General features: G+C 45.2%; 1 protein-coding gene across 1 annotated transcript in view; it reads right to left on the bottom strand.

Moving 5' to 3' along the window:
* The window catches only part of CNKSR3 (CNKSR family member 3), a 99,001-nt gene that overhangs the window by 3,929 nt on the left and 67,403 nt on the right, over positions 1–27,669 (bottom strand). Inside the window, exons 5-12 of the mRNA XM_047769877.1 lie at positions 22,493–22,534; positions 19,011–19,130; positions 16,606–16,665; positions 11,494–11,562; positions 10,832–10,978; positions 5,190–5,314; positions 838–1,046; positions 260–349 (exon numbers count right to left, since the gene is read on the bottom strand). Coding sequence (XP_047625833.1) covers positions 260–349; positions 838–1,046; positions 5,190–5,314; positions 10,832–10,978; positions 11,494–11,562; positions 16,606–16,665; positions 19,011–19,130; positions 22,493–22,534 — 862 coding nt within the window. The remainder of the gene's footprint in view (positions 1–259; positions 350–837; positions 1,047–5,189; positions 5,315–10,831; positions 10,979–11,493; positions 11,563–16,605; positions 16,666–19,010; positions 19,131–22,492; positions 22,535–27,669) is intronic.

The following is a 27,669-nucleotide window of genomic DNA, read 5'->3' as shown; positions in this document are numbered from 1 at the left end:
GTTCAAGGAATAAGGTGTTTCTACTTGTTTAGAAACTGGGCCGTCGATGTCTACAGTCTTTGGAAGCCACACAATACCGATCAGGAGCTTTACAGCTAAGCGTATATAATTCTGCCATTCTGGACACAGGCACCCCCGATGCTGTAGCCAAGTCCCTGCTCCAGTCATTAGAAGTCACTTAGGACTAGGGCTGAAATGGGGGCCTGGGCTTTTGACTCCAGGTTTGGTGCTTTTCAGTTTGCGCCTAAATTCAACTTACCTTTCCGCCCATGACCTCGAGGCCTGGCAAAAGGGTCCACAATCCCCATCCAGCTGGCGTCCGCAGGCATGGACAAAGGCCGGGGCTTGCCTTCAGCAGAAGAGGAAGGAAGAGGAAAAGTCGGCAGAGTTTTTGGACTTGACAGAACCCTTCCCTTTTTATCTAGACTTCAACTCCCTCCCCGACCCCGTTGTCACAAACGCTTCCACATAACCAATAACATAGTTCCAAGTAAGGAAAGTGTTTTAAAGCAGTGTCTTTCCATAGCAAGCAATTAGGCCAGAAGAAGCTGAACTTGAGTCTCTGGGTCCACAGAGCAAAGAAAGCAACTCCAAGTTCAAATGCGGGCATGGAAAGTTAAAATTGTAACATGATCTCAACCCCCTGGGCTTTGATGCCAGGCAGTGTAATGACTCAACAAGCCTTTGCTTTAGAGAGATGAATAAAGGTCTCATACTTAAAATTTCAGAGAGGTTTATGTTGTCTTTGGATGACCCTCCAAGTCTGCCGAATTCACCCAAAGGTTCCAAATTGGGAGAGGGGAGAGGAAGAGAGAAAACACACACTCAGCAACGTACCGTAAGATGGTGTTTTCTCTCTCATTTTTGTGGGCAGAACATTGGTTTCCACCGAATACCCAGGCAACTGATCAGAATCAGCGATAGTAAATCTCCGTCTCCGGCTTTCCTGATCCAGGAAGGAATTGGGGGACTCGGATCCCTTAGGACCAGGCAGTGGCTGTTTACACTTGCTGACTCCTCCATAACCAGCACTCCCATTCTCCTCCCTGCAAGACAGAGCAAGAATTAAATTGCTTACAAAGACCCTCTCACACCAAAGAAGTATAGGAGACACACTACTTCCAGCACAAGTGAGAAAATTTATTTTTTACTTTTTTGTGCTATTTTTTTTTTAATTTTCCCGATACATTATTTTTTTTTTTACTGTAAGAATGTTGACCCAGTTACACATACATGTATACATTCTTTTTTCTCACATTATCCTGCTCCATCATAAGTGATTAGACAGTTCCCAGTGCTACACAGCAGGATCTCATTGCTAATCCATTCCAAAGGCAATAGTCTGCATCTATTAACCCCAAGCTCCCAGTCCATCCCACTCCCTCTCTCTCCCCCTTGGCAACCACAAATCTATTCTCCAAGTCCATGATTTTCTTTTCTGTGGAAAGGTTCATTTGTTCTGTATACTAGGTTCCAGATATAAGTGATATCATATGGTATTTGTCTTTCTCTTTCTGACTTATTTCACTCAGTATAGGAATCTCTAGTTCCATCCATGTTGCTGCAAATGGCATTATTTCCTTCTTTTTTATGGTTGAGTGGTATTCTATTGTGTATATATACCACATCTTCCTGATCCAATCATCTGTCGATGGACATTTGGGTTGTTTCCATGTCTTGGCTATTGTGAATAGAACTGCTGTGAACATGAGGGTGCATGTGTCTTTTTTAAGGAAAGTTTTGTCTGGATATATGCCCAAAAGTGGGATTGCTGGGTCATATGGTAGTTCTATGTATAGATTTCTAAGGTACTTCCATACTATTCACAGTGGTTGTACCAGCTTCCATTCCCATCAACAGTGCAGGAGGGTTCCCGTTTTTCCACACCCTCTCCAGCATTTGTTATTTGTGGACTTACGAATGATGGCCATTCTGACTAGTGTGAGATGGTATCTCGTGGTAGTTTTGGTTTGCACGTCTCTAATAATCAGTGATGATGAGCATTTTTTCATGTGCTTGCTGGCCATCTGTATATCTTCCTTGGAAAAATGTCTATTCAGGTCTTTGGCCCATTTTTCAATTGGGTTGTTGGCTTTTTTGTTGTTGAGTTGTATAAGTTGTTTGTATATTTTAGAGATTAAGCCCTTGTCAGTTACATCATTGGAAACTATTTTCTCCCATTCTGTAAGTCGTCTTTTTGCTTTCTTTTTGGTTTCCTTTGCTGTGCAAAAACTTGTCAGTTTGATTAGGTCCCATTGGTTCATTTTTGCTTTTATTTCTGTTGCTTTGGGACAAGTGAGAAAATTTAATGCTCCTTTCCAGAGGTCCCATTGTCGCTCAGCAGGTTAAGAACGCAACTAGTATCCATGAGGATGCAAGTTCAATCCCTGGCCTCATTCAGTGGGTTAAGGATCTGGCATGGCCCGGGCTGTGGCATAGGTCAGCAGCTCCAGCTCGGATCCCACCCCTAGCCTGGGAACATCCATATGCTGCCAATGCGGCCCTAAAAAGCAAAAAAAAAAAATCCTCCTTTTCCTCTGGAGGAAAAAGCATTACTCTTCAATCACAGTTGCCCTTCAAACACATGCAGATCCTACTAAATAAGACTAAATGCCATGACCCTATTAAATAAGAGAAAATGAGGTTTTTTTCCCATATATATTTAAGTGATACAAATATACCATTGAAAAGCTAGCTCTGGTTTCCCTGTCCATCTGTCCTATAATTGAATCTCCTACTTAGAACAGAAACCCCAAGTTCAGGTATGATCTAGCAAACATTTTTTTCTCAAGCCAAGAGCAGTATCTCTGCCAAGATCCAGCAAAGAAGACACGTGACATGTAAATGGTAGTTGTTAGATTTGAAAAAGATGTCAAAAAAATACAAAGGGGCCTTTATTGTAACCAATGAGAAGTGTCTATTCTCTGAACGAAGGACAGAAACCGGTCCTCCGACTGCAACTTAATCCTTTCCAAATGTCAGCTATTTATAATAAAACTTCAAATTAATTTTAGGTGAGTCCAGGTTACCAGCTGGTTAAATTTTTTTGCATTTGGTCCATCCCACTCAGCGATCACTGCAAAACAACTAGGTCAATACAGAATCTGCTGAGTCCAGAAACAATTTATAGATCAGCCTTGCCTATGGGTCTTCCCAGTGAGTCTGCTGCCTGCATACCTTTCCCCGCCACTCTATCTCCTTCTGTACTTTTAAACCTGGCCTATAACGTCCCCATCCACAAAGCTTTCCCAACTTACCACCTGTTCTCTGTAACCATGTGTCTTTTTCACTGCTCGGAAAATACCCTTCATTAATAGCGTGTGTGCGCGAGCGTGCATACGTACCTCCCCCAAACAGATTAAAAGCCCCAATTCCCTTTCCCCCTTACTGAGTACTTATTTCTTTCCTGCCGCAGCTCCTGTGACCCAGACAAGTGCATCCAGGATTAGGGAAGCTGGCACCGAGTTGTCTGATAGAAGCATCTACACGCTGGTCATCAGTGGCCCCTCTGCGCTCCATGTGCAAAGGCAACAACTCCTTGCAGTTCTAAACACCCTTAAGACATCGCAACCGCACGACGGGTCTGTGAGTATAGGAAGGAGTCTGTCCAGCGACCCCGGAACTCCCCGTATCCCCGAGGTCATGGCTCTACCTGCTGTGATAAGTTTGGGGCAAACCAAGACTCAAAGAAGAGGAAAATGACACGAACCCTTCTTTCTGCCCAGAAGAGAAACACAACAGAAGCAAAGAGTTCCGCTCCAAACAAAAGCAAACAAACAAAAAACTCCAATATAAACTGAAAACTCACTACAAGTTCAGCCCACACTTTGTCTTATGAAGTATTACATCATGATTACGTTTTTCTCAATTTATTCTTGAACAGGCACCTGAAACACTGGCAGTTCTCTGGGGGCAAGATCTACATCTGTTCGGCACAAGACGTAACTGAGTCCCCACTCTCAGTAAATTAATGTTGAATAAACGAGTCAGACTCTCTCATTTTATTTTATTTTATTTTGTCTTTTGTCTTTTTTTGTTGTTGTTGTTGCTATTTCTTAGGCCGCTCCCGCGGCATATGGAGGTTCCCAGGCTAGGGGTTGAACCGGAGCTGTAGCCACCGGCCTACGCCAGAGCCACAGCAACACGGGATCCGAGCTGCGTCTGCAACCTACACCACAGCTCACGGCAACGCCGGATTGTTAACCCACTGAGCCAGGGCAGGGACCGAACCCGCAACCTCATGGTTCCCAGTCGGATTCATTAACCACTGCGCCACGACGGGAACTCCAGACTCTCTCATTTTACCAGCATAGGTAACCATGTAAGATGATAGGAATAAGCCTATATTTCATCCTTAATCACACCCTATATAAATAATAACATCTAGCACGACTATCTTCAGTTCACCATGAACATTTAAGAGAGCCGTTAAGAAAGCAATGATCTTTAAGAATTTATAATAGATACACACACATAAACACATATGCACACGCAAATATAGCCCATCTACACCTCTTTTCACTTTTTTTTTTTTGGTCTTTTTGCCTTTTCTAGGACTTCACCCGCGTCATATGAAGGTTCCCAGGCTAGGGGTCTAATCAGAGCTGTAGCCGCCGGCCTACACCAGAGCCACAGCAACGTGGGATCCGAACCGTGTCTGCGACCTACACCACAGCGCATGGCAACGCCAGATCCTTAACCCACTGAGCGAGGCCAGGGATCGAACATGCAACCTCATGGTTCCTAGTTGGATTTGTGAACCACTGAGCCATGACAGGAACTCCCACATGTTTTTTTAAGTCCTACAAAGAACACATCTCTCTCAGCAAAGTACAACTGCAACCTTAATTCATCTCAGAAATACTCATTACCTTCTGCCCCAGGGATGAATTTACCATGTAGTTCATGAAACTTAAGCTTCAGGGACCCCCTTCAGGTACCTGCCGATGCCCAGCAAGGAAGCAAAACAATGCCTTCCCAAGACCACACGCTATAAGAAGCCCCCTCCCCACCAACGGTCTGGCTTCCCCCACCCCAGGATGACAGGTTTTGACAGCAGCTTCAAAACTCAGCCCCATCACCCGGGAGTTCAGGAACCTCTCCTCTCGATTTGCCCGAGGTCCTCCCACCCCCACTAGAATCTCCACACACGGGAGACGCGCACACCACGAAAACAGGCACCGACGTACCGGGGCGAGTAGGGAACGGCCGGAGGAGGAGGGATGTAAAGATCCAGGATGGCCGGCTTCTCCTTCTTCAGCGAGGCGTCCATGGTGCTGTCTGGAGACTGGGTGGTCGTGGGCGGAGGTGAGGTCTGAAGGGGGGGCAAGTGCAAACGCCGGGAGGTTAACTCGGAGATCGTTCTCCCCAAAACCAACACCAGCCCCAGAGTAAACATGGGTCTGGGTCACTTGTGTGTGTCTGCAGCTACTAGCAACATTCCATGCGTACGCTTCCCTGAGACTCTCAAAATTTACCAAGTGTTTTTTTAACATAGTTGATTTACAAGGCTGTGTTAGTTTCAGGTGTATAGCAAAGTGATTCAGATACATACATATATATCCATTCTTTTCCAATTCTTTTCCCATATAGGTTATTAAAGAATATTGACAGAGTTCCCTGCGCTCTACAGTGGGTCCTTGTTATTTATCGACTTTATAGATAGTAATGTGTATCTGTTAACTCCCAACTCCTAATTCATCCCTCCCCCCCTTCCCCTTTGGAAACCATAAGTTTGTTTTCTACATCTGTAAGTCTGTTTCTGTTTTGTAAATAAGTTCGCTTGTATCATTTTTTTTTAGAGTCCACATATAAACCATATCATATGTTTGTCTTTGTCTGCCTGACTTAGTACGATAATCTCTCGATTCATCTATGTTGCTGCAAATGGTATTATTTCTTTTTGCATGGCTAATATTGCTTTATATGTATGTGTGTGTGTGTGTGTGTACACACATCATATATACAATCTGTGTATACACACACACACACACATCATTTATCGAGAGTTTTGAAAGTCTAGGTGCATAGTGAGAAGCAGACGCCTGGGAACCAAGTGCCAGGCAGGTTTGAATTCTAGCTCTGAGCAAATCATTTAAACACCCCTGCCTCAGTTTCTTCCTCTGAGAAACAGGCAGGCTGACAACGCCTCTCACATCAGGCTTGCAGTGAGGACGGAATGAGTCAGTTCACACAAAATACTAACGATCCCACCACTGACTAGGAGGGTAGGCTCAGAATTCAGTAGGTCTGGGTGCGATCCTGGTTATACCTCTCGTTAGCTGTGCATCTCTGGGAAAATCACTCAACTTCTCTGTGCCTCATCTACAGAATGGGAAAAAACAGGGACAAGGAAGAGTGGTAACACAGGGTGGCTGTGAGACTTAAGTGACATCATGCATGTAATGGGCTTAGCGCATGGCTTGACACATAGTAAGTACACGATCTCGTGCTGTTTAATTTAGTATTAGACACATATACACTTACACACAAGTCAATTTTTAAAATTAAAATCCATACGACTTCACTTTAATTATATTATTCGTCTCAGACGACCTATTTTTTAAAAGCTTGTGTAAGCCCTTCAGTGCTATCTCATCTACAATCTGACAGTGACAACCAGCCTTTTCTTTTTTCAATTCAAGGAATTTTATTATATTTATAGCCGTACACCCATCGTCAACCTAATTTTAGACTATTTCCATCCTAAACCCCCAGTCCATGCCTCCTCTCCCCACCCAACACCTGTCCCCTTTGGTAACCATAATATTTTCAAAGTCTATGACATGAGTCTGTTTCTGTTTTGAAAAAAAGTTCATTTGTATCCTTTTTTTAGATTCCACATATAAGTGATAGGATATGATGTTTGTCTCTCACTGACTAACTCCATTTAGTATGATAATTTCTAGGTCCATCCATGTTGCTGCAAATGCCATTATTTCATTCTTTTTATGGCTGAGTTAATATTCCACTGTATATATGTACCACATCTTCTTCATCCAGCAGCCCCACTCCTGGGCATCTATCCAGAGAAAACCATGAGTCAAAAAGATATATGCACCTCAATGTTCACTGCGGCACTAGATACAATAGCCAAGACATGGAAGCCACCTAAATGTCCATGGACAGAGGAGTGGATAAAGTGGATCAGCCTTTTCTGGTTGGGAAATCTCAGCAGGGAAATCTGAGTCAAGGCACACAGGCAGTTGGTGAAGGCCACTGGGGGGCAGTGAGGACTGTGCTGGTTCTGGGGAGACACCTGAGCCCTCTCCCGTCCAGGCGGGGACTGATAGAAGACCCCGTATCTCCCAGAAGTGAGAGTGTGAACTAGAGCCTAAGGGTCGGGAGGACAGGAGTGGCCAGCGCTCACAGAGTGACAGCCCCATTTTGGGGGAGCAACCCGGAGGCACAAGGAAACGGGGGCTGAGTCTCCAGTCTCCCCAGAGCATAATCCCCGTACCCTGTATGCCAGCCCCTCACACACAGCCTGGAGACTCTCCTCACTACATAATTGATTCGCATCGTGTCCTATTAATCTTGCACGTCTGCAAACTTGGGGCCAGAACCCAGGGCCTCCCTGTAGTAGAAGTGAAGAAATCTGGAGCATCTCCACAGAACCGGCACTTTCTGAAAACTCCAACACCAATTTCTGAATCAACAGCCCTCGTTTACCAGGATTGTGGCTTAAAAACAGAGCGATAACCATCTTTCCCGGGACAAAACCAATGGTGTTGACAAGAACTAAAGAAGCTCCCTCCCAGCAGAGGTGGGCACCCAGCCACGCAGATCGTCAGTGACACACATGGCAACACCCCGTGTTGGGGCTGAGAAAGTGCACGGAGTACTGGTCTACCAGAGTCCATGTTCTGAAAACATTCTCGATGAATCGCCAGGACACATAGTAGCTAAGCTGTACACCTGCCTCTGCATGTTGATGGTTGTTCTCTCCCTGGGTTGGAAGCAAAGCTAAGTGTCTCACTCCTCACCAGCACCTCTTCCCCCAACTGCACAGTGGAGCTGGCAGGAAAGTAGACAAAACCAGGGGAAAATAGGCATATCTCTTCTTAAATGAATTTTCTGGACAAAGAATAACTCTTGTTATTAATAATTAGAAGTAATTTTGACTTCCCTTCTGAACACATCCACCTGAATTCTCCTGTATCACTTCAAACTCGGTGAGGGTCGGAAGACCTGTCATCTCTGCCTCCCAGATAGCTCACTCTTTACTGCCCTTCTAATTTCCGTCACTGGTGTCACCATCCAGATTCACTGCCACATCTGCTTCTCCCATGCCTTGCCTGCCCTCCTCACCCCGTGTCAAAGCTTTTTCTAAGGGTCAACACGAATAATTAGGAGTGAAGTTTAGAAATAGTAAAACATTCTTATCTGAGCTCCCGTGGCGAAGATGTGGCAGAAGTGGGATTTGAACTCCAGGAGTTCAACTCGGGAGCCCCTTCCTGTCCACTCTGCTGTGCTGCTTTGTGAGTCCTCCTAATGCTTCTTCCAAATGGCCTCTTGCATTTCACTAGAATCCCCCCTGTCCCAGCCTTGCCAGAACCACATCCCCAGTCATCTGGACATGCAACCCCTCCCACCTGGGGTTTCTTGTGCTTAGATGGTGCCATGGGCTAAATCATGTCCCCTAACCCCTAGAATGTGACGGCACTTGGAGAGAATATCTTTAGTTTATTTAAAATGAGGTCATATGGGGGGGGGCTAATCCAGTCTGACTGGTGACCCTATAAGAAGAGGAGATCAGGACACAGACACACAGAGGAAAGACCACGGGAGGACACGGGGAGAAGACGGCCATCTGCAAGCCAAGCAGACAGACCTCAGAAGATGCCGGCCCCATTAACACCTTGATCTTAGACATTCAGCCACCAGACTTTTGAAGGACTCAGTTTGTTTCAGCCTCTCAGTGGGTGCGCTTTGTTTCGGTGGCCCTAAGCACATCAACACAGATATTATTGTAAAAATCAACTGTCACCCTGTTGACAAAGTGACCCTGTGGAGTGAGGTCCATGCTCCTTAGCCTGGGACTCTGGACCCACCCGTTCAGCTCAGCCCACTAGTCCAGCTTTCTCTCCAGCCCTCTGTCCTGGAGAGTGTGTCCTACTCATTCTTGCAGGAGGGCTGTGGTGCCCACCTACCGTGGCCAGTGAACCCAGAAGCTGCCTCCTTCTCTGGAGAACTGACCTCCGCCGACGGCTGCCAACCCTGAGCGCAGCTACCACAAGCCCATCACCGTGGAGTTACACCCCTGGAGCAGGCCAAGACTCGACTCTACTGGAGACAGCAGCTTGCTGGCTCCCCCAGCCCCTCTGATGCTGCCTCCCCTCCCCCTTTACAAGTTTTACTGAAGCACGTGCCCTCAATGGCTTTCAGGAGAATGTCACACACTCTACTTCGAGGAAAGCTTCCCTGAGGAAGGCATATCCCTGGTTTGTGGGCATGTTTGTGTGTGTGTGTGCATGCGCGCACGTGTGTATAACTGAATCACCTTGCTGTATACCTGAAACACTATAAATCAACCACACTTCCGTTTAAAAAAAGCAGTAATTGAAAAAGAAAGAAAGACAGAACTGCAGTCAACTCCTCCATCACACCATCTCTCATCTGCCTACCAAAGCCCACTTAGTTTGCCAGGCTCCAAAGTGCACCCACCTCCTCAGGAAGAGGCACCTTCACCTACCAGTCCATGCCCACTGCCCACGTCTTCAGAACCCACCATTTACTCCTGTGTACCAAGGAGGTGGCAGAGCTGGCGGGCAGCAAGCACTCATTAACCACCAACGATGCAGGCAGACCTCCAGGACGTTAAGTGACGCATTCTGGGGATGCCACAACTATTGAAAGATGCTGCTCCTTATAGTGGGTGATGCAAACAGAGGCAGCTGGGGTGTGAGTGATATGCGCTCCTATTATTTAAGAAGTGACTTCAGTTACGTGCCCCTCCTAGCTCCACCCTCCACATCCTGTTATTTATTTTTCTGTCCCTGTCACACCTCTAAGGTACACAACACACACACATTTCCAGTGCTCTATGCATCACAAAGTATCCAAAGTGAGGGCTTGAGACTACTGCTGCCCCTTCCATTTGAAGATATGCAACAAACTCGAAAACAGTTGCATATTAACGGCAATCTCAATCTTACAAAAGGGCATTAAAATGGGACTGCTTTTCATGCATGGTTTAGGAATTAAACACTAAGGACCAATGACATAAGGAGAGGGCTGGTCAGGGGGCATGGTCCACCCAGTGTAGGCACTAAGGAGTGAATGGTTTGTACAGAATTTAAACAATAAAACTCCCTAAAGGCTGGTCTGCTTTTTATGGTCACCCAAGACTGCCAAATCTAAACAAAGGAGGGACACAGCTCCCCACTGAGGTTGGGGAGGGGGTGTACTTCCTCAGTCCCTCCCCCGCCTTGATAAACTGGGGCTGAGACCTCAGCCCCACGTGGACCCCTTTATGTGAGCCTATCTTTGAAGTGACAGAGGAAAGGGACCAGAAGAAACGTGCAGAAACGGCAACCAGTGGCCACAGGTGGCCATACCAAACTCCTGGAATGTGGCTGGTGGAGACAGAGGGGCTGAAGCTTTTCGTTGTAATTACGGACAGAGCCACAGGTAGCTAGTGGCTGCCATCTGGATTAGTGCAAATGCAGCAGGTCTATTTTCCTAAGGAGGAACACAGGGTCATTATCCAGACACAGACTCCGGAAGCCAATGACCTTCAGGCTGGCGTCTTTCTTTGGGGGGACAAGTCAGATGCTGGACCCTGTTCCTGCACTGATGCCAGAGGAAGGCTTCCAACCAGGAATCGTACCTGCACCAGAGGCGGCCGCCAGCGTAGGTTTTTCAGGGGAGCAGGAGTAAAGTTGAAGGAACTCGTGGGGCGCTTCTTCAGCAGCAACACAACTCCGGTAGGGTTCTCTCTCAACTTTCTCACTAGGTTTTTTAGCTGCCAGCCCACCTTCAGAGAAAGAAAATGGGGAGAAGGGACTCGCTCATGAATAATGAAAACTCCAGTCTATGAAGTGATCTCCAGGAAATCAGCTGTGAATGAAGACGTAGCTACAAATCTGTTCACCTCAGCACTGCTGAAAATGATGAGCAACTTTTAAAAATGCAAGCATTGCAGTGTCCCGCTGGCCGATAAGGATTTGGTGTTGTCACTGCTGTGATGCAGGTTTGATCCACAGACCATGGGTGTGGCCCCCCAAAAAGCTCAAAATTCAAACCAAAATAAACCACATTTTTTTTTTAATGCAAACAAAGGAGTTCACTGGTGACTCAGCGGGTTAAGGATCCCCCATTGTCACTGCTGAGGCACAGGTTCGATCCCTGGCCTGGGAACTTCTCTATGCCCTGGGCACTGGCTTCCCTCAAAAAAAAAAAAAAAAAGAAAAGAAAAGAAAAAAGTAAGTACAATGGTTTAAAACTTCGAGAGGGAACTATGAAGTCTGAAGTCTCAACAAATCCACTCACCACAGTTTGCTGATTAACCTGAATGACTTCATCACCAGCATGAATCTTCTGAGATCTGTCTGCCGGAGACTATTGGAAACAAACAGAGAGACGGGTCTTATTTTTTAAACCTTCTCTTTCTTTCTCCTTCTCCTTCTTCACCTTTCTTTCTTCCGCAGAAAATGAGCAGTGGAAATATAATTTGCTCAAGAAACATCACACGGTGTAGGTGATTTCTCTCCCTGCGAATACAGAGCCTGCACAAGCTGCCAGGTGAATACAGCTGTCAGCTATTTTATCGGCGGTGTGTTGTCACAGATAATCTGTCCGTTGGAACAGCCAAGGTTCATCTAACCTATCACCAAGAGTGGGCTGCCCTGTCCACATGATGGGCTGAGCAAAGCCACTGGTTCACCTAAAAAGTACCTTACCTCCATCCCTATCAAAACTAACCAACCTTGTGGGAGTTCCCGTCATGGCGCAGTGGTTAACGAATCCGACTAGGAACCATGAGGTTGCGGGTTCAGTCCCTGGGCTTGCTCAGTGGGTTAAGGATCCGGCATTGCCGTGAGCTGTGGTGTAGGTTGCAGACGCGGCTCGGATCCCGCGTTGCTATGGCTCTGGCGTAGGCCGGCGGCTACAGCTCTGATTCGACCCCTAGCCTGGGAACCTCCATATACTGCAGAAGCGGCCCTAGAAATGGAAAAATGACAAAAACAAACAAAGCTAACCTCGTAAAAGGCGACCAGCTGTTTAATACGTAAAGATCATCCCTATAATTCTATCATACCATTTCCTTTTAAGCAATTAGTAAAACTAAATCTGGGGTTTCTGCTGTGGCACAGTGGGTAAGAATCTGACTGTAGCAGCGTGGGTGGCTGTGGAGGCACAGGTTCTGTTCTTGGCCCAGTGCAGTATGTGAAAGGCTCGGGCGGTGCCACAGCTATGGCGTAGGTCATAGCGGCCGCGTGGATTCAATCCCTGGTCTGGAGATTTCCATATGCCCCAAGTGTGGCCATAAAATAAATAAATAAACAAAGCTAAATCTTACTTTTATTCAAATTTGTCTTTCACGTTATCACAATGCTATTAAAGTAGAAAGATAGTGACAATGGAAAACATTTCTTTGGAGAAAATTTAAAATTTGTTTTCATTTTCAGGTTGAATTCCAAGAGAATGTGTATCAAAACAAAGTCCAAATTTTGTTTCCCTCAAATAATAGTTTACTACAAATTTGCAAGTATACAAGTAATATATATATTATGGTAATCTATATTACATATTATATATATTATGATAATATAATTTTATCTATGCACATAATATATCCATGCATATGTGTACATGCATACACATAGATGAAACCGGTTGTCAAATATTTTTCCATAGTATTCTTGTTCATTTAATCAAACTAGAACTCTTGTGTTTAAGATACTTCATACGACCGAAACAGAAGGAAAAGATAAAACTTTGATTTCACATTATAAGCAGACATTACTAAGCCTGTGTGTCTTATTTTGTGACACATAACTGGCTGAACCTTAAAACAATTTACAACCATCCTTTAAAAATAGCACCTTTGAACATCAGGAGGGGGGCAACGACGAAACTCAAGACATGCTTGCTGCTGTTTCTCTTTCAGCTGTTGTGACAGGCTCAACAGGAAAGAAGCAGGCAGCAGTAAACTGTAGAAACAGAACCTCTAATTTATCTAGGTCCAACGCAAGGCACAGGTAACTCTGACAGTTATTTCTATAAACGTTTAACCTGTCACCATAACAACCAGCAGTGCCTCACCTAAGAGACTAGCATCGTGGGTACCACGGGGAGATGGCCTGTCTCAAATCTCTTTCCCTCGGGGCACTTTTTTTTTTTTTTTTTAATGATGAGTGTACCAATGCTCCTTTTTGCCCCTGGGGTCAGAGGCCTAACTCACGGTTACAGATCCGACTTGGGTAAGTCTGATGGTAATCAGTCCAGTCCAGCTCATCTTCCTGGGCTGAGGATTCATTTAAGGTAAACTTCACTTTCTAAAAGATGGCCCTGAGGCCATGAAGTCTCTGTTTATAGATACACAGTCTTAAAAAACAAGCCCCGGTGTCCTGAATTGACTTCCCTTCCGAAGGATCCTCCCATATGCATCTCTCAAATGTCCTACTGAGGGACGAAGAGGTGTGCTTGGCAGAACACCGGTAAAGAGAGAGCCTGATACCAAAATCCTCCCAAGGGCAGTAGCCCCTGCCTATCTTCACCATGTGCCGCAGTATTGAAAAATGATGCTTGCTCTGGTTTGCTGTCAAGAGTGATGACGGGGAGAAGAAAGCACCCATTCTTCAGAGGCTCACCTACTTCCCAACTCCCATCGGGGGTGGGGCATAGCAGTACCGATGGGGTCCTGTCAAGGCATCTGTCAAGGTCTTGAACGGCATCAAAAAAAGGAGCTAGAGACTCACCAGATACTGTAGGTCAGACCTCGGAATGATCCTGGCTTCTCAAGTAACCTCCAAAAAAAAAAGGACTGGAGGCCTGCAATGACCCGCCAGCTCTGCTTCAGCTTAGAGTCCAACAGAGAAGCATGTGGTGACAATTCCCTTGGGAGTGCAACTGGTGACCTCTGTCCACTACCAGCCACCACACTAGGCTGCCAATCAAACATTCTAACTCTGAAGCCACTTAAGGAAGTGAGAGCCAGAGAGCTGTCCTTGAGCTGGCAGTTTCTACCACTGCTTAAGGGTAAAATGTCTACTACTAAGTGTAAAACATCCAGATCAAGCCTTTGACAAGTGGGCTCTTAGCTAACTTCCTACCCTCATCTGCACGCCTTAGAAAGTATCTGGCATATTCCAGGTACTCAGTGAACACAAGGGGATTGACTGAAAGCAAGGGGGACATTCTCAGGTGGATTACCAGACGGACTAAGACAAGTCCTCCCTGTTTTGATCTCTCACAAGTTGGAAACCACCTCTCTCTATGGATGTGCTGGGATCAATCACATCCAGATAAACCCTGAACCTCTCACCCAATCCTAGGAGGCCAGTAGGAATTCTAAGAAGTGTGTCATTTGACATTTCATTTGCTTCCAAAGCAGTTTTGCAGAGTCTCTCATTCAACTCCAATCCTTAAAAGTCGGGGAAGGGGAGGGGGTATGATGGGGAACAGGAAAGGGAAGAAATCTGTGTGCCTGCTGGTAGTAATATGATACTGTTCTACCTGCTTACCCCAAGATTAAAATTGATTCAAAGGCCTGACTGAGTCTAGACCTGCACAGATCTGGTGGTTAATGAAATCGCCAAGTTGCTCTGATGCAAAACTTCAACTCTGTAAAAACTGAAACAACATTCACCATCCTTCTGCATCTAACTCCAAAAAAAAATCTACTGAGTGGTACATGAGTACATTCTTGTGTGGTTCAGCTAAAATACATAAGGTCTCCGATGAGGATAAAGGAGGAATGTTGGCTGTGATATTTTTTCTTTTGCAGCATCCCCAGCCTAAAAGGAGAACGTCCTGTGCCATTATGACCTATCAGGTGATGCGGAGTTCCCCTTGTGGCCTAAAGCGTTAAAACCCTACTAGTGTCTCTGAGGATGCAGGTTCAATCCCTGGCCTCACTCGGGGGGTTAAGGATCTGGCATAGCCACAAGCTGCAGCATAGGTTGCAGATGCAACTCAGATCTGGCATTGCAGAGGCTGTGGTGGAGGCTGGCATCCGAAGCTCAGATTCGACCCCTGGCCCAGGAACTTCCATGTGCCACTGGTGCAGCTCTAAAAAGAAAAAAGAAAAAAAAAAATCCCAGTGGTCTCATTGTGGCTCAATAGAGAATGTTTAAAGACATCATCATCTTCCACCCAGCACCACATAACGTATTTATAATTCATTGACTGCCTTAAGATGCCGTTTTTCTTATTACAGAAATCAAGAGTGTGCCACTAACCCTAATCAAAGATCATGCCATTTTATTTTATCAAAAGATCTAGTAGCTAAAGCTCAAACTCTGGTACATATTCACCAGATTAGAAAAAACAGTTACCAAATTTCTTGTTTTTAAGAATTACTTCCTCCAGAAAAGAAGGACTTGAGCGTCAGGCCCGTGTTAGGTTCTGAAGCTTAATGCCATGCACTTGTACGCATTAAAACTGTCTCACTGAAAAGCATTTTTAGTAATGGGAACCTCTTACATTTGAAAAATGTTGTGTTTGCATTGGATTGTTTGAATCTTTTTGTTTTCTCAGTTTCCCCTCCCCTGGATAGAATTTTCCCTTTTGATAAAGGAGTAAAAGTGAAAAAAAAAAAAAAAAAAAAAAGAATGACTTCCTCTCGTCTTAGTTGATTAAATACAGTAATTCATTCCACAGACACATGCTTCTTTTACACAGATGCAAGGAGGCTTTTTAGACATTTCTAGATTCGTATCAATGTCATTCAAAAGCTGGCCCTGTGGTTGGTAGAATAAAGAAAGCACTCAGCTTTACTTTTCACAAATTCAAAATGCTTGAGGGGCTAAAGAAAAACCTTTCACGTAGCAGAATTTTTTCAAAAGGTAAGATAACAGGGTACCAAATCCCTCACAGTAGAAACAGCCCTGCTTCTTCCATGCAGAAGATTAGAGGGAGAGAAAAAACTAAATTTCAATAGTATGCAAATATGATGAAATACAATTGTATAAAAAAGTATCTTTGTCATGCAAAAATCCCTAAACAGTTGCTCTGGCGACACATATAAATTCCATTAAACAAACAACTCCCCCCCCCAAAAAAACCCACTATATTGTACACACATGGTCACCACTCCAGCTCTTTTTATAAAAGTGATTCTCAACCACAAAGAGATCCCTGTCTTTGGATGGGTTAACACCTCCGGGATGCACAAACACACACATAAACCCAAGGGTGGGGGCCAAACCTTGGCAAGGTGTGTGTACGAGAGCTATACAGGACAATTTAAATAATACATTGAGGACAGCTGGTGACAGGCAGCACATTCCCCACCGAAATAAAAAAAGCTGACACTGCGCTCCCATGACTGGTAATAGAACAGCAGGACACATTTCCATGAAAAAATATAGGGACTCTGTCAAGTCCGTCTGACCAGACGATAGCTTTTACTTTTAATGGATACACACACGCACTTACATTTTCTGTGGTTCCAGTAATCACGTGCAATCCATCATAGGTTGACTTGATGTACATGCCCTAGGGGGAGTCACAAATAGATGAGCTCGTTACTGCAACATTTAGAAACACACAGCCGCCAGGGAGACCAAAAACCAAAACCTCTAACAGTGAAGGCAGTCCCTTAGAACCACACTCGTTCTGAAGCCTCCTGAAACCTTGTAAAACAAGATCCAAAGAGCGGTGAAGGGGAACGAACCACGTTGAATCACCAGGGGAAGACATCAGAAGGGGGATCCCTTTGATATTATAATTTGTGTACCAGGAGCGCATGGTCCCGGGGACTCAGAATGAAGGAGCCAGGGCAAACAAGGACAGTCCCCTCCCGACCATTTCTCTGTGAAGGGACAGAAGATACTCGGTTGATGTGGTCTCAGCAGTTACTGCACGGTGACTCACTCAAGCCACCAACACCCAGACCAGGATGCAGGAGCCAAGACTTTTAAGGAACACATCATCAGAAGTACATAAGAAGCAGGCACCCCTCCGCCGTGAGGGAGGCATAAAGATGAATACGCGCCTTCCTCAAAAGCCTGACGGCGGACTCAGACGTGAAAGCCACCTCAGGGAGGAAGTGTCTTTGCAGTTTGACATGCCACCTATTTTTTTAAAAAAAGCTTATTAAATTTCTATTGGAGGAGGAAAGAGAGCAAAAAGTGGCTCAGTGGTAATGAACCTGACCAGTATCCGTGAGGACATGGGCTCGATCCCTGGCCTTGCTCAGTGGGTTAAGGATCCGGCATTGCCAGGAGCTGTGGTGTAGGTCGCAGACGCGGCTCGGATCCGGCGTTGCTGTGGCTCTGGTGTAGGCCAGAGCAACAGCTCCGATTCGACCCCTAGCCTGGGAACCTCCATATGCCAAGGGTGCGGCCCTAAAAAGACCAAAAGAAAGAGCAAAACGTAGACAGAGAGTAGTTGCTCAGCCGGGTATGGCTATGAGAATACTACAGATCCTCCTCAGACGTCATTCTGACCCTGACCTGAGCCTGCTCGGCAACCCGCAGCACCCTGGAACCAGCCGCTCACCTTCGTAGTTCTGCCCCTTCCTCGCCGCCCTTCCCATCACTCTGAGCTGCCGCGTCATCGGCTCCTCCCTCCACTGGGTGCCCCTCCTCCCGGAGCTTTGCTTGTCTACCTACCAGCTGAGATGGCAACTCCAGCTCTGCCCCTTGGGGCCCTGCTCCACTTCAATACAGGCCCATCCACCCACCTCCAGGAAGTCTTGTGTTTTCTCTATCACAAACCGTCATTTACGTCGAGGCCGAGGCGTCTCAGTGTGGACATGTCTTTTCACTAAGAAAGCGGGCTTGTCGACATTGATTTTGTTTTCCCAGCTGAGAGGGGAGACTGCCCTGATAGCTCCCCACACACCAGGCGCGCCTCCTCCTCTTCTTTACCACCAGTCATCACCATCAGTATCAGCAGCTGCAGCCACCAATCACTGCACACTTACCAGGCATCAGCGCCTGGCACGCAGCATGCATGATCTAATGCAATACATTCAACAGCCCCACGAGGGTTGTTACTATTCATTTTTGACAGATGAGGACATGGACCCATATAGACATTAAGTCACTGGAGAGTTGGGATTTCAATCCTGCTCTTTCTAGGACTTCCTGTGGGGCTTAACAGGTTAAGGTCCTGGCCTTGTCACTTCAGGGGCTCTGGTTGCTGCTGTGGTGCAGGTTCGATCCCTGGCCCAGCAACGTCCAGGTGTTGAGGGTGCAGTCGAAACAAAAAAAATGTAAATCCCGCTCTTTTTGACTCAAAATCTCTAAGCCCTTCTATGGGCCTCCTAGGGTCCCCACGTAGATTTCAGCACACTAATCACAGCTGTTGTGTGCGAGGCAATGAGAATACGAGGTTCCTAGGTACCAATCTAGGTATCCAGCTATCTACCTGTATGTATTCTCAGACCCTGTTCTTACACAGAGCCCGTTACCTCTGAAACACTTCCAAACTTTCTTTAAGAATCGTTTCTTTCACCCAGTCTCTTCTCACCTCCATCCTAAGTGCTAACGGAGGCTTCAGAGCAGATGTTGTTTTGTACCAAGAGATCATCTTTCCTTTGTGTAAATGTTTTCTCTCGCCTTGTATTGCTAAGTCCTAAAAATAAACCTGTTAAGACAGTTCCTTCAAGATAAGAATATACTGTTTTCAAACGGTATTCATTTTTATACGTTGAAGATACAAAACATACCCACAGTTCAAGATGGCACATTCTTAGCGACACAATGGAAGACAGTATAGTTGAGTCTACTCCGGAATTCCAGTGAAAGCAATAAGGAATTATTTTCTTAAAAAAAGAGACAACAACTTCAGTCTGATGCCATGTGAAAATAAACAAGTGGTGGTAGACTTCTTACCAGGCCTTCCCCGGGCTTAATGTTTGGTAAGTGCACTTCCTCCAGACACGCACACTGGCTCATCACAGGGTCCGTGGCAGATCGGATCGTTTTGTCACAGATGCCATTTAGAACCTTGACCTAGAGTTGGAGAGGCAAAGAGGGATGGTTCAATCATTAATCCAGACTGAATTTTAAAAAAATGCATTTCACCCATCATCTTGAGCTCTGATTCGAAGTCACGATGACATGCGGCTCAATGAACACGTGCCACTTGGGTTCCATATTTGCATTGGGGGGGGATGGGACCACCATTTCATCTTTGCTTTAAAAGTGCAGCTTTTATATTAACTCCTTTAAGACCACTGAGGTGTACGGGCTGGGCAGAAACCCCCTCTCGGCAGTTAAAGAGAATCATGTCGGCTTCTTAGGGTCTGCTCACATTCTCTGCACACCAAATCCCGACAAAGTTAAAAAGTATATACATATATATTTATATATATTTTGTTTGAACCCTTTTTAAAAATAGATTTGATATTTTTCTTTTTTTGGCTGTGCCCACAGCATGCAGAAGTTCCTACGCCAGGGATCAAACCAGCACCACAGCAGCAACCCAAGGCACAGAAGTGACAACAAAGGATTCTTAACCCGCTGCACCACCAGAGAACTTCTAGATTTTACATTTTAAAGCTGTTTGAGGCTTTGAGGAAAACTGAGCATAAAGTACATTTCCTATATACTCCCCCCCCCCGCCCCAATATAGTTTCCAACAGTTATATTTTTGGAACATGGTTAATAACAAAAGATTATTAACATCTTGCATGACTGCAGTACATCTGTTACAAATGATGAACCAATAGCGATATATTTTAACAAAAGTCTGTAGTTTACACTAGGGTTCACTCTCTGTGGGGTATAATTCTACAGGTTTTGACAAATGCATGACGTCATATACCTACCACCACAGGATCATAGAGTATAGTTCCTCCACCCTAAAAATCCCCTATGTGCCACCTACTTGTTTATTCCCCCCCCCCCCCAATGCACCCCTGGCAATCGCTCATCTGTACTGTTTCTATGGCTTTGCTTTTTCCAAAAGGTCCAATGGTTAGCATCATACAGTACGTAGCCTTTTCAGATTGGCTTCTTTCACTGAGTAATATGCATCGAAGGGTCCTCTGTATCTTGTCAGGACTGGGATACATCATTCTTTTTCCTGCCAAATAACATATTCCACTCTCTGGATGGACCATAGCTTCTTTATCCAGTCATCACGTGAAGGACATCCTGGTGGCTTCCAAGTACTGGCAACTATGGTTAAAGCTGCTCTAACACTCTGTGCAGGTTTTTGTGGATATCAGTTTCTCTCATTTGGGTAAACACCTAGGAGTATTGGATCCCAGGGTAAGAGTAAGTTTAGTTTTGTAAAAATCCGCCACCGTGCCTTCCAACATGGTGCTACCATTTGTATCTCCACCATCGAACAAGAGTTCCTGTTGCTCCATGTCCGGAGTTGTCATGTGTTGGATTTCAGTTATTCTAGAAAGTGTGTAGTGGTACCTCGCTGATGTTTTAATTTGCAATTCCCTAATGAAACATGATATTGAACATCTTTTCATATACTTATCTGCCAAATATATATCTTTTTGGGTTAGGTATGTGTTTGGATCTTTTAGCCACTTTTTTAATTAGGTTGCTTTATTTTTTTATTTTTATTTTTTCTCTTTTTTGCTTTTTTTTAAGGACCACACATGTGGCATATGGAAGTTCCCAGGCCAGGGGTCAAATCGGAGCTACAGCTGCTGGCCTGCACCACAGCCACAGCAACACCCCCAGTACTTAACCCAGTGAGCGAGGCCAGGGATGGAACATGCATCCTCATGGACACTAGTCAGATTCTTAACCAGCTGAGCCATAATGGGAACTCCTGTTTTCTTATTATTGAGTTGTAAGAGTTCTTCGTATATTTTGGACACAAGTTCTTTATCTGCTAAGTGTTTTGAAAACAGTTTCTCCCAGTCCATGGCTTGTCTTTTCATCCTCTTAACAGAGCACTGATGGTGTAGAGGTTTTGTTTGTTTGTTTGGGGTTTTTTTGGTTTTTTTTGTTTGTTTTTTGTTTTTTTTGGGCCACACCTGAAGCATGCAGAAGTTCCTGGGCCAGGGATCAAACCCACATCACAACAGTGACCAGGGCCACAATAATGACAACACTGGGTCCTTAACCCACTGAGCCACCAGGGAACTCCCAGAGTTTTTAATTCTAATGCAGGCTACCTTATCAATTTTTTCTCACACGGATCATGCTTTTCTTGTTGTATCTAAAAATTCATCACCAGGAGTTCTCGTCATGGCGCAGTGGTTGACGAATCCGACTAGGAACTTTGAGGTGGCAGGTTCCATCCCTGGCCTTGCTCAGTGGGTTGAGGATCCGGCATTGCCGTGAGCTGTGGTGTAGGTCACAGACGCAGCTCGGATCCCACGTTGCTGTGACTCTGGCGTAGGCCGGTGGCTGCAGCTCCGATTCGACCCCTAGCCTGGGAACCTCCGTATGTCATGGGAGCAGCCCTAGAAAAGGCAAAAAGACAAAATAATAATAATAGTTCATCACCAAACCCAAGGATGCCTAGATTTTCTCCTGCTACTTCCAGACATTTTATCATTTTGCAGTTTACATTCAGGTCTAGGGTCTTTTGAGTGATGCCTCACATTCTCTGAACACCAAACCCTGACAAGGTCAATTATTAGCGATGTGAAGATCCCCAGTAAGTGGCCTCCATGTAGAAATCACAGCGGCTGCGTGTAGTTATTTCTCCCAATCAGATTCATCTAACCTTTCAAAATTAACCAAACACATCGGGAAATTCCAAAGAGTGATTTCCCCCCCCCCCCAGGGGGGCAGAGCCCAAGAAGGGATACTCTTTACATTCCTCTAATTTGTTTAGCCTCCCTATTTATGGAAAAATATATTTATAGCAGTTTCATTGCTAAATTCCTCAACATCAGTAGGAGGAAGGCCTTATCAAAAGAGCACAGGCTGGCTTCTGTCAAAAGGAGGAAGTGATGATGAATAGTTAAAAACATGCTTCTAACAGTCAGAGAACATCCCCCTTCCATCACAAGGCTTTGGCCAAGATTTTTTTTTTTTTTAATCAAAATGGTCCTAAAGTGAAATCTGCAGACTCGTTCAACCCTAATTAACAGGGCGGCTAGCAATTTAAGTATAATTTTATCCTGATAAAGTGCTCAGCTTGGGGGGGGGGAGCAAGGCAGAGACCTTAATATACTCCATTTAAGCACAGGAATCTTCACAGAGCTTGGTCTTGTTGTTAACTAACTTTTATTCTTCCCTTTCCACCGAAATGAACAGGCTCATACCCCCAAAGCCAGTATTTCAAAGCATATCCTGAATTGCCGAGCCACAGCGCATTTACTTTAATTAATGTGATCCCCGCTGGTTGTGGAAAAGAGAATTTTATAGTAACTTTTAGAAGGAATACTTACTACGGTTAAAACTTTGTCCTCCATCTCTGCCACAAGGCAGTCCTAAAGAAAGAGAAGAAAATAAAAACTATAAAGGCAAAGAACTTTCGGAAACTTGTCTGAGCTCTCCAGGTACTTCCTGGGGCCCAAGAAAGTCCCTGACACACCCCTCCCCCCAACCCTGAAACCTGAGCACTTTCTGGAGGAGAAACGTGGATTGGAGAAGAGGGCAGAGCAGGAAAGGAGTGGACATTCAGTTCCTCCTAAGGCTCTGTCCTCTCCTGACTCCAAGAGCTTATCATCCAAGGAATCATCTGACCAATTATTCAATCAGAACACCTACAAAAATCACTGAGGTCCACCTACTGCCCAGACTATACAGAGCCTAGGAAGCCAGAAGTCCGAGTCCAAGAGGGTTAACGTGGCTCTTAAATGTGACCCCAGGCTAAGCTCGCCCTGGGCCAAGGGAGCCAAGGAGTCTTTAGCTCTGGGCCTGCCCATAAGAATGGCTTTCAAATAAAGGCTTGAGTAAACTTAGCCACAAAGTTTATTTTAAGCACCACTGAGATTAAATCAGATATTTCAGGCCTTAATAGATGAAAAGGCTTCAACAAAACATTCATTAACATGCTGCCAAAAACGTGGTCTGGAGGTATGCTATTGGGGGCAGCAAATAATGAGCTGGAATGCAAAGCATTATGTACTCAGCTTAAGAACAAAAGACTCGGAACCCTAGGAACCCGGTTCGCTGATTATAAGAATCACCATTGTCCTGTCTAAAAACAGCCAAAGTGAAACTGCCGCTGTGAAACTCTCTTGGTGAACTTTCTAGAACAGAAGAAGATTTGCACTGACATGGCAGAGTGCGTACCGAAGAAAAAGGAGACCCACGAGAGTGCTAACAATTTATTTGGCACCATTAAGTACAATAATCCCAAACTGGAACACCGTAAAGAAAACGAGAATTATTTTATGCGCAGGAAGGATACTGATCAACTCTGTTGGAATTGTCCAAGATTCCCACTTCAATCCCAAGGTCCTTTTAGGTCACTTTCCCTCCCTTTCTACTGCGGGGAGAAAAATGTATGACATTCTACTCTAATGTGACTTTGATAATTGTATTTTCGATGCCTTAAAAATGTTTTTAACTTCTTCCATTAGGTAAAAATGTGGGCTATAATAATAATATATCACATATAATATTATATACAATACATAATGTAATAATATAACCTCCTCCACTAGGTAAAAATGTGGGCTGTAATAGTTACTCTCCTACTCCCAAAATTCACACTGACTCTCAGAAAAAGACCAGACTAGTGAAAAAACACTTTAAAAAAGAAATTTAGGAATGCGTTTTTGCATGTGTGAATCCGATATGAATCCCCACTCCGGGAGCAACTTCTGTAAACTATGAATGATCACAGCTCAGAAACACGCTTTTCCTCCTCTCTTTCGTGCGTGGAACTAAGGATCAGCTACCATGATCACCCCTCCCCCACTGACACCATCTGAAGGACAGAATTATTAAAAAAAAATGTCAACTTCGGCACAACAGAGTACGTACACAGTCCCGTGCTAGAAATAAATCTAACCGGTTGTGTTTCCGGTTTTTCATGACACATCCCCAAGTGACTGGCCATCGGTCACCCTTGGGGTGACCACCCACAGGCAGAGGGGCCACTCCCCACACACCAGGGCCCAAGCGTCAAGATGCATGTTTGATCTCACGGTTCTTCCTACTTGATGCCTTGATGGAGCCAAGACACCACTGAGAAAACGGGGCTCTTTGTGGCCATGGAGCCAATGGGTGAGGAGCGCTCCCGGCTCCCTGAACTGTCCAAGGCAGCGTGTGAAAGGGTCACTTTTTACAAATGTGGGTTCCCACACCCATTCCTCCCGGGGCGGCGCGGGGGGGGGGGGGGGGAAGCAGCTGCTGGCCTGACCTCATGGTGTTTGGCACGGAGGCAACAGGATGGAAAAAAAGAAGTCCTGGAACCAAGTCAGCCCCTCATGGTCCCGACAGCAGGGCCGAGTTTTGTCACATTTCTTGGTCACCTGGACCCGCGGGCGCGGGCCCACCAACCCGGCAGAGACCCAGGCAGGGCAACTCCCAGCTGCGCCTTCCCTTTGCTGCTCTTCTTTCTTCTTCTTCTTTTTCTCCCCCTACCTTCTTACTAACTGAGGAACCTTGGGAGACGGGTTTAACGTCTTCACGCCTCAGCTTCCCCCCTTGTAAAGCAAGGATGATAAAACCGATCTCAGAGAACTGCTGAGAATTAAACGTGATAATAACACACATCAAGCATGTAGAGCACACCTGAGACCCAACCAGTGCCCAGTAAATGGTCGCAGGGCTCGCCCTCCTCTGCCGTCACGGTACTTTCTTTCCACTCAGTGTTCTCAGCCGTCTAATGCTCACTTCCATTTCTTCCTACGCATTAAAACTCAGCACCTGCTGCTGCCATCCTGTCTCTCGTCAGCATGATTCCAGTTCTCATGTCCTCGCAACTTCAGGACAAATGGAACACAGAGGTCAGGACCCTTCACCCGAAATTTATAGCCTGAAAACTAGATGGAAGATCTATCTGTGGACTCGGTGTGAAGTGACAGCCGTAGCACACTTAAAAGAAGTATGCGCAATGTAACGGAATTACTGCGCTGTACCCCCAAAACTAACATGACATTGTAAATCAACTATATTTCATTGAAAAAAAAAAAAGAAGAAGAAGAAGAAGAAAATTGAGTTCCCACGGTGGCTCAGTGGGTTAAGAACCTGACATAGTGTCCATGAGGATTCAGGTTCGATCCCTGGCTTCACTCAGTGGGTTAAGGATCCAGCTGAAAGCTGCAGTGTAAGTCACAGATGTGGCTCAGATCCAGTATTGCTGTGGCTGTGGCGCAGGTCTGCAGCTGCAGCTCCAATTCGCTCACTAGCCTGGGGACTTCCATGTGGTGCAGGTGCAGCTGCAAGAAGAGAAAGAGAGAAAAAGGAAAGACGAAAGGAAAGGAAAGGAAAGGAAAGGAAAGGAAAGGAAAGGAAAGGAAAGGAAAGGAAAGGGAAGGGAAGGGAAGGGAAGGGAAGGAAAGGGAAAGGGAAGGGAAGGGGAAGGGAAAGAAAGGAAAGGAAAGGAAAGGAAAGGAAAGGAAGGAAAGGAAAGGAAAGGAAAGGAAAAGGAAAGGAAAAGGAAAGGGAAAGTTAATTAGTGGGGAAAAAAAAAAAGAAGTGTGACGTTTCCTTACAGGGAAAAAAGCAGCAAATCTTCATCCTTCCAATCGGGAGAGGTACACATTGTCACCAGAGGGTAGGATGCAGAGAAGGTGACAAAAAGAGGAGGGGCAGTGGCCGTATGTGGAACAGAGAAAGAAGAAAAAGGACAAGCCAAGCTCTCTTTGCAGACAAGGAAAAAGGATAAAGACTCAAGGAGAACACGTTCCTTGTCACTAGAAATAAAGAGACACAGCTTTGATTCCTTCCATTCCCCAGAAAGAAAGCAATGACTGGAAAAGACAGGTTTCTTCCTAAAGAGTCAAAACATCTTCTGCCAAGAGGCTGAGAGAAAACCGGCACTTCCCACCGTTGTGAGAGGGTATGACGTCCCCAGCAAATTCACCCTTGCTGCTGCCAGGACAAAGACGACATTCAACTCCTCCTGCAACTCGCCAAGGCACATGTGTTCCCCATTACTAGAGAAAACACAGGGGCATCAAAGGTGAAACACGTTTTTTCAGAGTTCCTGTCGTGGCGCAGCGGAAATGAATCTGACCATGAGGTTGTGGGTTCAATCCCTGGCCTCGCTCAGTGGGTTAGGGATCCAGGTTGCTGTGAGCTGTCGTGTAGGTCACAGACACGACTTGGATCTGGCGTTGCTGTGGCTGTGGTGTAGACCGGCAGCTACAGCTCCGATTCGACCCCTAGCCTGGGAACCTCCATATGCTGCGGGTGTGGTGCTAAAAAACAAAAAGACAAAAAAAAAAAAAGCTAAACATGTTGTTTCAATCTAAGTTCATAAAACGACATTCCCATATATGTTTACACAGTTTCTTAAGCCTTAGAAACTGTCCAAATTTAAATACAAGATACCAGAAATAACATATTTGTTCACTTTTGTCTCCTTAAGCCATCATGTTTGATTCCAGAAAACCAGTACCAGAGAAGATATTAATATTTCCTACCCTAGGCTATTATTTCATAAGCAGGCATTGTGCTTTACGTATATCATGTCTTGTTTCCTCTTCACGACACTCTTCTGAGGTAGGTGTCTTAACGAATTTGTAAACAGTTTGTAGAATTTCCCTAGATCTAACTTCACATGGACGCGTGAATGCGGTCGTCTACATGCTTTTTGTAAAAGAAAAACTGTTTTCTTTTCTTTGGCTCCTAGGCTCCCTCCTCCCTTCTCTCTCTGCCGGAGTAAACACAACTTTTCTTCAGAAGGGCTGCTATATTTAATATTCTCCTTTGTGCAGAGGTTTTCGCATGTATGTGTGTATGATTACTAATGCATATAGACATACATTTAAAAAAATTTTGGTCACCATTTGTCTTCATATTACCCTCATGTTCCCTTTTTTTCTTACTCCACAAAAACTTATAGAAATTCCAGGAAATTATCTGGTAAGGTCAATAATAGTATTCCCATCTTACAGTGAGAACACCGAGGCTCATTATGTTTTTTGTTGTTGTTTGGGAGGGGGAGTTGTTGTTTTCTGGCTGTTCCCATGGCATGCAGAAGTTCCCGGGACAGGGACTGAACCCATGTCGCAGCAATGACAACACCGATCCTTAACCCATGAAGCCACCAGGGAACTCTGAGGCTCCTAAGTTTTAAGTGACTTGTCCAGAGTCCTAGGGCTAAATGATGGCAGAGGCAGGATTTGAACCCATAACTGCCTGTCTGAAACATGCTCCATGAACACCAAAGGGAAAATGGAAACAAAAAATAAACACAAACAAAAAAAATACCTCTTGTGTTCTTTAAGTTTGGGTTAAATTGTTCCTGATAAGAGACAAAATTCTCATCAGCTTGTTTGTCAAAAGCATTAGGGCATTTGTTTAAAAAGACAGTTAAAAAGCACCATTCATCCTTTCAAATTACAGTTTTCTCCAGGTATATGCCCAGGAGTGGGACTGCTGGGTGAGATGGTAGTTCTGCATTTAGTTGTTTCACGGATCTCCACACTGCTCTCCACAGTCG

The sequence above is a fragment of the Phacochoerus africanus genome, chromosome 2 (genome assembly GCF_016906955.1).
Source record: "Phacochoerus africanus isolate WHEZ1 chromosome 2, ROS_Pafr_v1, whole genome shotgun sequence".
In the NCBI taxonomy this organism is placed as follows: Eukaryota; Metazoa; Chordata; class Mammalia; order Artiodactyla; family Suidae; genus Phacochoerus; species Phacochoerus africanus.
The sequence above is the reverse complement of the archived record's forward strand: the minus strand, read 5'-3'. Positions and strand labels throughout refer to the sequence as shown.